At 40.9% G+C, this 11,564-nt stretch overlaps 1 protein-coding gene across 1 annotated transcript; it reads left to right on the plus strand.

Annotated features, from left to right (window-relative positions):
- Positions 1-3,717: 3,717 nt before the first annotated feature.
- Positions 3,718-9,504, plus strand: nol7 (nucleolar protein 7). The gene is made up of 8 exons (XM_046322137.1): positions 3,718-4,298; positions 5,891-5,951; positions 6,351-6,406; positions 6,501-6,526; positions 6,680-6,767; positions 7,491-7,612; positions 8,667-8,744; positions 8,965-9,504. Exons 1-8 carry the CDS (start codon positions 4,114-4,116, stop codon positions 9,036-9,038), a joined length of 690 nt encoding a protein of 229 aa, XP_046178093.1. The 5' UTR covers positions 3,718-4,113; the 3' UTR covers positions 9,039-9,504.
- Positions 9,505-11,564: the final 2,060 nt, after the last annotated feature.

Raw genomic sequence — 11,564 nt, forward strand, 5'->3', positions numbered from 1 at the left:
AGAACAAGTGGCTACCTAGCTAATACTTACTCACATGGATCCCTAAATCATTGCTAAGAATAATGAAAATGACTCCAGTTTCTACTGTTCATTGTTTTCAGGCTGGTTGTAATTGGTGCTAGCTAGGTACCCCAAAAGTTATTTGCAAACATTTTTGATCCTGATCTAATATCAAATGCTTACACAGACGTTTTCCCATTCGGTCAAACAAATAATGCCTTATTACTGTATAGCTGTGACAGTGATCGTAATTGTTGCGCTTGGCTTGCACGTGCAAATTCAGCACACACAACGTTCTATAATAGAACTGTGTTTATTTGGCGTTCCGTACAATAGTGCGTAGGCTAAATTACATTATGTTTTTATTTATCTTGCTGTTATCTAGATCCGTTTATGTGCATATTTTTTATTTATTATCATCCTTGTCATGAGAGGGCAGGCTTGTAAAAGTTTTGGTTCCATCAATCAGCTGATGCTAGTTTCGCCAGAGATAAAACAATTGCACAATTTCTAAACCATACTGTACTGTCTTTGACAATAGAGCTCGCCCGCTTGTCGTCCTAAAAACTGGACATTAGTTAGCCTACCTCTGGTTTGTTCAGCCATTGCTATACAGAAAGAATAGGGTTTTGGTACATATAGCGCAAATAAAGTCTGAGATTAACACAGGTTTGGGAGATTTTATACGTTTTGTTCTATGAGATCATATCAGTCAATTAACATGACCTTTATGATTGATGAAGGCTTTGTGCTTTATGTGCCTTTTTAAATTACATAAAATGAGTCATAATTCACAAAAAGTGACGTTAGCCGATTAAGATGATTTAATTGAACAAAACCTATAAGATCTCCTAAACTTGTGTTTACCACATACCTTATTTTGGGCATTTATCCAAAACCCTACAAAAACGCTATTTCCCAATAGGCTTTGTTCAACGAACCATTGCGGAGTTGGTGCCTACAAAAAGACGCCATTACCTATTGCCAGAGAAGGAAGAGAGGCCCAACTCTGCGGAAAATCTGTCTCCCTCCAGTAGGTGCCGTTTTTTTTATTCGCCCACCAACCAATGAGTTTTTGTATGGCGGTAAATGAGAGTTTCGAATTTGGTTAGCAAAAACATGTATTGCTTGTTTGCTACATTCGGTTTATTGATCAAATATAAGTTTCGTAATGCTTAAGTTGTTACTAGTGTACTGATGTAAGTACGACACGTCACATCCCAGCAACTTTGAGAAAACACGCTGTATCGGAATTGTCAAGATTGCTATGCATATTCATAGTAGTATTGCGTCTCTCTCCATGGCTATGCATATTCATAGTAGTATTGCGTCTCTCTCCATGGCTATGCATACTCATAGTAGTATTGTGTCTCTCTCCATGGCTATGCTTATTCATAGTAGTATTGCGTCTCTCTCCATGGCTATGCATATTCATAGTAGTATTGTGTCTCTCTCCATGGAATACAGGTGGTTGACGTCAACAACCTTCATGACATATTCAAAATAATATCACTAATGAGATGTATCCACCAATCAAAAGATATGATAAGCGGGAGCTAGACAGCCCACTGGGCCACTTTGTGGACAACGACTCATATTGTTTAGGGTGAAGAGACATGTATCTAGTTCCAAGTTTCAATGTACAGTGTAATGCCTTACTCAAAACTCAACAATGCAATATTCAATAATGTATTACTAGGAAAAAAAAGACACGAGAAATAAGAATAGGAAATGAGAAATACACAATAAAGTAAGTAAGTACGCATACTATACACAGGTAATATTAAAAGTCAGTTCCAATACAATATTTACATGTGCAGGGATATTGGAGTGATGGAGGTAGATATGTATAGTGGTAAGGAGACGAGGCAACAGGGTATAAGATAAACAGAGTAGCAGTAACTTGCATCATGTCAGTATATCCATAATCTTTGCTATTGATCTCAATGTGGGAGGGTTAGGTTATAATGCTGCATTTAAAACAACTGGGAACTCGGAAAAATGCCGACTTCCGAGTGTTCATGACAGTGGAGGCTCCTCAGAGGGAGGAAGGGGAGAACCATCCTGAGTGAATTTCATAAAAATTTAAATTGTAAAACATTTTAAAAAGTTATATTTGGGATGAAACTATACTAAATATAATCACATCACCAAATAAGTGATTAAAACACACTATTTTGCAAAGGAGGTCTACAGTAGCCTCAACTGCACGATGGTGTAGCCTGAGGACAGCTAGCTTCCCTCTTTCTCTGGGTACATTGACTTCAATACAAAACCTAGGAGGCTCATGGTTCTCACCCCCTTCCATAGACTTACACAGTAATTATGACAACTTCCGGAGGACATCCTCCAGTCTTTCAGAGCTCTTGCAGCTTGAACTTACATGTTGTCCACCCAATCAGAAGATCAGAGAATGAATCTAGTATTGAAAGCATAAGCTACAGCTAACTAGCACTGCAATGTATAAAATGTGGCGAGTAGTTGACACAAAGAGAGAGAAAGACCAAAGTTGAACACTTTTGAACAAATTCATTTCTTCCAAAATTAAGGAGAAGCAAGAGAGAAATAGAGAGAGAGATTGTCATTCTTTTTCACTTTCACTTACTTAGCTAGCAAATGCAGCTAGCTAGTTTAGCCTGCTGAAACACCCTGCTTAAACACAGGGATGCTATGTTAACTAGCTGGCTATGACTTTCCAACACAACACTGAAACTCTTCCAAGTCAAGGTAAGCTCACTGTTACATTGAACTGGGTGAATGGAATATGAATGAGAGTCATGTACTATGCTGTAATAGAAATAAGGCCATGCTCATTTAAAAAAATGGTCCTTCCACCTCTTTAACGACACTGACCTTCTGACCTGACATCATGATTTGACCTCTTTTTTTCCCCCCAGAGTTCAAGACATCTGGGAACTGGGAAATACCAGGTGAAAATGACTTCAGTGATCTTCATGTTGGAAAGTCGGAGCTCTAGAAAGAAGCCTGAGTTACTAAGTTGGAATTCCGAGTTGAATGACTGTTAGAAAATATTGTTTTTCCCCGCAGTGTCTTGAACAAACTGAAATCGGAAGTCCGAGATTGCCGAGTTCCCAGTTGTTTTGAATGCGGCACCAGTTGTCTTGAAAATCTTTGGTTTCGCCACGACGTGGACTAATGAGGAGACTGTGGATGTGGTTGGAAGAGCACGCTTGTTTGAATTGGAAAAGCGTTGCGGTAGCTATTGATAAAGCAGAACATCAAGACAGGGTGGCGTGAGTGGTGAAACAGAAGTCTTTTCTTTTGAAAGTTAATGTTGAGTCTATGCCCGACAAAGTGATATTGGGCTATATAAGTTATCCTGTACATGCTTTTGTGCCGAATACATTACGTTGTTACAGGTATCAAGCTTATGGGCATGTGGCAGCAGTGTGTAGGAGGGAGGTTTCTAGGTGTGAGAAGTGTGCAGAAGGGCATGAGACAAAGGAATGTGTAGCATTGGGGAAAGTAGTGGTATGTGCTTATTGTAGGGGTGCCCATGGGGCTGGGGATCAGAAATGTCAGGTGTGAGAGAGGCAGGTTGAGGTTTCCAGGGTTAGAGTAGTGCAGAAGTTGTCATATGCTGAGGCAGTGAAGAAAGTAGAGGAAGATGGCTCAAGGGGGAGGGATCCTGAGAGGAGTGGTGGGAGTAGTAGAGCTGTACCATTAGAGTGATAAACCAACAGGTGATATATGTTTCAGTAAGATTGGATTTTTACCATTTATAGCAATGGCTATCAACTGTACTGCAGGGATTGAGGTTTTGGTGGCAGCTCCAGAGCGGTATTTGGGTGTGCGAGACTTGATATCATAAGAGTTACAGGGTGTGTTAAGTGGTGGTTTTTCTTTTCAGGTGTTTGGCCTGAAACTAAATAGTTTTAAATAGTGGAGTAGGGTGGTGTACTTGTTTATTATGTGAGAAATTTTTGGGTGAGTGTTGTGTTAGATGGCAGAGTATTTGTTTATTTATTTTTTCAAACAAGGTAGAAGGGAGTTATACTCCAGTCTAGTAGGTGGCGGTAATGCAAAAAAAATGTTGGTTGAAAAAGAAGTCACCGAAGAAGAAGAAGTGGACTGATGACGTAATGACCTAAGATGGCGACAAACCTGCTCAGGAAATCTCCTTCGTCCTCAAATAAATTCAATAGTGCAAACATGACGGATGATTTTCAACTACATCTCGACTCAAGCGACGACGACGCTCCAGAAGAGGTGACCTTCGAAGAGTCAAAGGCTTCTGCTCTACTGAGCATGAAAAATGCGTTGGAGACATCTAAAAGGTACATGCTAGCTACCTGCTAATGCTAACTATCTCCTCATGGTGCAGTAGTATGTTTTTCAGTTAAGAGTAACGTTGATGAAACCACGTTTTTAAAAAAAAAATCGAAAACCAGATGTTTTAGGCTTATTTCTAGTAAAACACAAATTCTGGTGTTCATTTTTACAGTACATTGCAAAAGTGATATTTTGGTCTTTCAGTAGTAAAATCTAGTTCATTTTGCCCACCTAGCGGTTCAACTCGACTCTTGAAATCGTGACGTGGAAAAGGTGCCTCTAAATTAGGGTTCCCAAATTTGGCCACCATGTTTTCTGAGCAATTGGGGCAAACACCCCTACTCTCACAATAAGCACCATGAAATTTATAATGACCAGAGTCAGGACACCTATTTTTACCTCCCATCCGACAGACGGCACCCTACGCAGGACAATGTACCCAAATGTAAGAGGTTTGAAATTATTGTTTTCATCAAATATTATCTGTTTAGGCTTCTTACGGTCAATTTGCAGACTACAGATATTTTGTGTTCTGGCACCCTGACCATCTGCTCAAGAAAGAAAATGGCTCATGGCTGAAGCTAGTTGATGATCCCTGCTCTAAGTCATACTCATCTCAGGGGAGGTGTTCGGTATAAAATACACTTCCATCTATATGTGCTTAGTGGTACCGACTCAAGGCTTGCTATAAAAACAGTGCCTTATTTGGTAATGGTCTTGGTAAAAGAAGTGTGCAAATATATTCTGCATGATTCTTCCTTGACTAGACCACTGACCTTACACAAGATTCAAAAGGCATATTTCTGCCCATGACTAAATTCAATGTTTTTGCTTACCGTTTCATACGATGAGGTTGAGGATTATGTTTGTTTATATGTGTAGCTACATCCGTCATACGAAATTGATGTTAATGGTGGTCATGGCAACTCATATTGTTCCAAACCGCTATGACTGATTGGTCTGCTCAAACAGTTGGCTCATAGTTCAATGATTGTGAGTTCTAATCCCATATGGGATTTTACTATATCCTGTGCCCACACACTTCCAATTCTAAAAATTGATCGCATACCTGTGAGGGGTCACCCTGGTAGGGGTTTTAGGTTTTTACATAATACCCAAGACCAATCGGAGTAAATTTGACCATTGGAAAAAGCGCTAGTGTGTAAATACTGCAGTCCAGGTTGGATTGAATTGAGCCCTAAATTTAAGCTATGACTGCATTTTCTTCCCAACACGATACCGCGATAAATGTGAGTCCACATTTCAAAGATTTATTGCACCCCATGAGGGGATTTGAATTTACACCGCAAGTTGCACTAGATGTCTAGGAACTCCACACCTTACCACTGTGAGCTAACTGTCCAGAGCCATATTTTCTCACAATGCTCATTTTATTAGCAGAGTGTGCCAGTGGACTTCTGGTAAGTATGCTTTAGTGAGAGAGTATTGGGATATTTATGAGCAATTCCCCCCCACCCACAACTTCTCACCTGAATTAATTTTGGGGAAATGTTAAGGGGTTGGGCAAAGGCTGAAATTGGGGTTGAGAGTTACCCTTCAATGGCCAGCCTGAGGTAACACACTCATTTGTTCACAGAGAAAAGGATTTGCTCAAAGAAAAGCGAAGGAAGAGACAGGAACTGTTTCAAGAACAGAAGGTAGGTCCATGTCTCAATGTCATCAGTATTATTAGTAACGTTGACCTTATGTCTGTCACAAAGGTGCTTATCAAGGTTTCTGTTATGACAATGTCTCAATGTCCTCAGTACTATTAGTAACGTTGACGTTGTCAACGGATTTAACCTTGTTGGCTCTGGCATTCGAACAAGCAACCTTTCGGGGACTGGCCCAACACTCTAACCGCTAGGCTACCTGCCGCCCATTTACTGTGCGCAGTTATATTTGGCACAATGGTGTGTCAGAAGTAAGAGAAAATAAGTTCATTTGCATTAAGGCAGTGTTTTGAGGTTTTCTATATCTCTCAACTTTCAGTTACCAAGGGCTCAAAGGGTTATAATTTTGATGAGCGAATTTCTCTTCCATGTTGTTCTGTACAGAAAAGAAGACTTCTCCCTGCACATATTCTAGAAGAAATTGCCACAGCTCCATCAAAGTAAGTGCACATAAGCCTATATCCCAATATGCAACAATTATGATATACCTTTATATTGGCATATGAAACTAACTGTTCCTACCCATCTCTTTAGAAAACAGAAGCTACCTGGAGATCAAGGTAGACATGTTAATCACCTCAGATTATTTAAGTAGCCATCTCGTTTCTTCCTTATTGAAATGATCATTTACCTTTCAATAAATTGTTAAATGGCTATTTCTTCAGTTTCTAAAACTAAATTGGTTTATTTTATTCTTTATCCCAAACATGAAGAGGCAAGCTGTTCATGGGAGGGGCGCAAAGGATCGAAAGAAGGGTTTGAGAAAGGGACGAAGAAAGGATTCAAGGGAAATATCCGGAGGTAAAACTGAATTCTGGTCCCATAGTCTGCATTTACACAGGCAGCCCAATTTTGATCTTTTGACAATAATTGGGCAAAATATATTTGGGCTGGCTGTGTACATGCAGCCATAAAGGCATGTCGAACATGCTACACTAGATGTGTAACTTTTGCCCTGCGTGAGATGAGCCCATTTATTTAATTGAAACCTGGACATAAGAAGCGTGGCTCTGTAAGAAGCTTGTGGTGGTTCTATTAAGAACACTTGATAAAGTGGCTCACGCTGCTCCAGAACACTTGATAAAGTGGCTCACGCTGCTCCAGAACACTTGATAAAGTGGCTCACGCTGCTCCAGAACACTTGATAAAGTGGCTCACGCTGCTCCAGAACACTTCATAAAGTGGCTCACGCTGCTCCAGAACACTTGATAAAGTGGCTCACGCTGCTCCAGAACACTTGATAAAGTGGCTCACGCTGCTCCAGAACACTTGATAAAGTGGCTCACGCTCCTCCAGAACACTTGATAAAGTGGCTCACGCTCTCCAGAACACTTGATAAAGTGGCTCACGCTCTGCAAAAGTTACAAATCCAGTGTAGAAGCTAAGAACGTACTGTTTTTCACAACGCCCCAGTGTAGCTCCCCTGTAAAGGTTCACGACTAGGCAAGCATCCTTTTGAAAAACTCCATTCTAATGCTTCTCTACTAGGAATGGTCCATTAATGACACACGCCTCTTGTTTCAGTCTGAAGGGTAACTACAGCGTAATGAGGGTGGCGGACCAATCTTCAACCAACTCCCAACAGCAGACAGCCATGGATTTCATACAGGCTAGACTGTATGGCCCGGGAAGTCAGAGGACGACAAGTATGAATACTCACCAGTTTCCGTTTGGAAAATGTGGCACTGGACATTTGACCAATAGGGAGGAGGGGAGATCTGGTTGCCGACAGTTGATTTGTGGGCCTCTAGAGATCCTGGTTAGAATCTAGGCTCTGTCGCAGCCGGCCAAGACCCATGGGGGAAAAAAATTCCCAGAAATGTACGCACAAAAAAACTCGTGTGCAAATTTGTTTCATCCCTGTTAGTGAGCATTTCTCCTTTGCCAAGATAATCCATCCACCTGACAGGTGTGGCATATCAAGAAGCACATCTGTGTGCTGAGGAGTATTTCTCTGTAGTAACCTGTTTTGTGGGGGGAACAACTCATTCTGATTGGCTTGGGCCCGGCTCCCCAGTGGGTGGGCCCGGCTCCCCAGTGGGTGGGCCCGGCTCCCCAGTGGGTGGGCCCGGCTCCCCAGTGGGTGGGCCTATGCCCTTCGAGGCCCACCCATGGCGGCACCTCTGCCCAGATATGTGAAATCCATACACTAGGGCCTTATGAATTCATTTCAATATATGAACTGTACCTCAGTAAAATCTTAAATTGTTGCGTTTATATTTTTGTTCAGTTTTGTAATGTTAATACCTATCACATTACACATTTAGTAATGACCGAATGCATTTGAAACCTTACACAGTTAAAGCTCGACTTAATACAATTATTTTATTGATAGGAGTAGGGGGGAAAAGTGCTGGTGCACGTATAAAAGCCTATTTCACACCATAGCCTGAATTTGCAAGAGTTTTTTTTTTTTTTTTTTCCATTTTGATTTCGGCACAAATGAAAATGTGGCACTGACTCGCCCATGGATTAAGGTTTCAGCATTGTCACAATGAAGAGTTCGGCGTTGGACTAACCACCTGCGCTAGCACGCGCAGTTACAAGTCTGCTACGGTTAGCGGCAGGCAGACCAGCAATATCCACTTTTTGTAGTGCGGAGGAAGCCTGAGCTGGCTAGCTTTAGAAAATTGTGAGTAGATCTAGCTTCCAATGTAGTATACTCCTGTTCTAATATCTGCAATTCTCTCTTTGCTGCAGACAATGAGCTTCTCTCCCTTCAAAATAAGAGAGGCCCAAATAAAAGTGCGGCCATGCAGTTTGTGAATAAGAAATGGGGTGAGTTTCCTACATCCTTTGAGCTGTGGTTGGCTCAGTTCTTCCAGTCAATACGATTTCTACATGGCTGCCACGACTTAAAATGCATCAGTAGTAATGTGATTTATGGAATTGCATCTGGCTCGCTTTGGGTCACACTGCTACTCGGTTTACTAAATGGTTTTGTATAAAGTATGTTCTCTGGGAAGGATTACTTACCCATGATGTCATATCCTTACAGGCACAGAGAAGAAAGCAAAGGCGGAGAAGTTGAAGAAGCAATGGATTCAGAAACAGAAGGTTCCCTCAAGCTGAGCAAATAGGGAAAATATGGGGTGGACACCAATCGGGTAATCGCCCTTTCACCGTGCCCTGATCTGAAGGTGCTGGATAGGTTGAATAATTATGGTTATAGATCAAACTAGCCTTCTGATTTGGGTCAAAGTGCTTTCACCTATCCAGGCCATTGAGGAGCTGGATCAAGCATCTCCGAGTAGAAGTGCTGATCATGTAATTTGTCATTGATGTAAAAGAGGAAAACCGAACCTGAATCAGAACAACTACTCTGATACAATTGATAAATGACTGCCAAGTAGACCAGCTACTAAGTTGCACCTTATGTGGAACGATCCCAAAAACTCTGAAGTTGGAGCCTCGAGGGTAATTCATGCGGATGTTAGAGGGCCTTTTTACTGAAGAATGCGATTTCCCCCATGATTGTTTTGCTTTTCATGTAGTGTAATTGGTGTGTGCCACACTGAATAAAAATGTAAATGCCACATGTAAAGTGTTGGTCCCATGTTTCATGAGCTGAAATAAAATATCCCAGAAATTCACACAAAAAGCTTCTCATTGTGTGCACATCCCTGTTAGTGAGCATATCTGACAGGTGTGGCATATCAAGAAGCTGATTAAACAGCATGATCATTACTAGGGCTGTCCCAGACTAAAGATAATCTTTATCAACCGAGTTGTTCTGTCAATGTTTAAATGTATTGTTCCACAGTCACACACCCTGTGTTTGAATAAAATCAACGACATATACACTGAGCTGGGCTGATGCTTTAAGCACACAGTTTGATTAAATAAGACTAATGACGGTCACTGTTTAAGAAAATTACTGTGACCGGCGCATGTTGTCTCGCGATCTTCCCTACTGCAGCGAAATGGCAACACAGCAAGTGTTTTGCGCTGTCAAATGCTACAATTTCAGCCATTTAGTTTCTGTGAAGTTCTGTTACCGAAAAACTTTCCCTATTCCCTCAACTCTTGCTCACTTTATGTGGAACATGAGTGTCGCATGCAACCAATAGGGCCTCATCAATAAATTGATTAGTCCTAAATCTGCTAAATGGATGCAGAGGATGTGAAAAATGTTGAAATATTTACTGGTTGCTCAGGAGGGAAAGGGACGTCAGATCTGTGGAAGAGATTTGCCATAGTTATGGAAACTACTGGAGGTCAAGGAAAAGGAGGGTATAAGAGCAAGTGTTGCATGAGTATTGTGTTTCAAACAGTTTGTTAGATTACAATATATAAGATACTTTATTACAGCAGACTAAACTGTTGCATGCATTTGTGAATTGTGGTTTGTTTAAGCTAATGTTAATTTTAAAACAAATAGTTGATTGCATTTCAAAGCATGAATGTCTCATATGCTGTGTGTTGGCATGAACAATAGATACTTTTGATGTATTGAAATAGAGGCCAAAGTAAGTTACGGTATTAAAACTGAACAGGACACGTTCTTAGGCCTACAGCTCGATGGTGGTTATACAAGACTACTATACAAAGCCTACTAATGTTGATAAGACAAATGTGCTGTTAGATTACAATATTGTTTTGCCTGTTTGGAAAAGTGTAAACTAAGTAATACCAGTCTGTTGTAAGGAAAAAAATTGTAATGCCTTTTAACAGCGTAGCAAAGGTTAAAAACCGCCGAATCTGTGAAATCGCTTTCTCCGACATTTTGACATTGCATGAGGCTTGGTGCTCACGAAATCAGTAGGCCATTACACTCAAACAGGCAACAGAAGCAAGATCTGTCTTATGTCAGATATATGGATGATTAATAAAGCCAGGCACACTTAAGTTAGGCTATTGATTATAGACCTCAACCTACTTAAGTTAGGCTATTGATTATAGACCTCAACCTACTTAAGTTAGGCTATTGATTATAGACCTCAACCTACTTAAGTTAGGCTATTGATTATAGACCTCAACCTACTTAAGTTAGGCTATTGATTATAGACCTCAACCTACTTAAGTTAGGCTATTGATTATAGACCTCAACCTAATTGAGGAGAGAGGAAACCAACTTAATCTGCTTAGCCAAATTGGCTAAAGCAAGGGCTGGTTCCTCATCTCTGCTGCTGCTCCCTCCACTGCATTGTTCTCAATCCAGATATGCTTGTTAATGCTGCTATTATGCACATAGCAACATAGGGAAAGGCGCCAATGCTACAGCGAACTGAAGATTGTCTGCGGTTCTGAAACGGTGACCGTATCCAATGCGGGAGAAGGCGCATTTGTTTTAAAATGCGTTGCACCATTTTTGTTTACATAATATAACCATATCAATTATCTGGCAATATCTGAAATTGTAATGTTTATTTCGATACCATAAGCCACCTATCATTTCAGAGAATTTGTCTGAACCACCAACTGGCATCACAACCACATCAGCCCAGGACCTCCACATGTGGCTTCTTTGCCTGTAGGATCGTCTGAGACCAGCCACCCAGACACTTGATGAAACAGGAGTATTTTGGTCTGTAATAAAGCCCTTTTGTGGGGAAAAAAACTCATTCTGATTGGCAGGGCCTGCACCTCTTCCCAGTC

Source organism: Oncorhynchus gorbuscha, linkage group LG22, assembly GCF_021184085.1.
Source record: "Oncorhynchus gorbuscha isolate QuinsamMale2020 ecotype Even-year linkage group LG22, OgorEven_v1.0, whole genome shotgun sequence".
Lineage (NCBI taxonomy): Eukaryota > Metazoa > Chordata > Actinopteri > Salmoniformes > Salmonidae > Oncorhynchus > Oncorhynchus gorbuscha.

Excerpts from the sequence above, each read along its gene's own strand:
- nol7 (XM_046322137.1), top strand. The coding sequence starts at position 4,114 with ATGGCGACAAACCTGCTCAGGAAATCTCCTTCGTCCTCAAATAAATTC. Across the intron at positions 6,527-6,679 it reads GAAGCTACCTGGAGATCAAG|AGGCAAGCTGTTCATGGGAG; the intron begins GTAGACATGTTA and ends CCAAACATGAAG. Across the intron at positions 6,768-7,490 it reads TTCAAGGGAAATATCCGGAG|TCTGAAGGGTAACTACAGCG; the intron begins GTAAAACTGAAT and ends CTCTTGTTTCAG.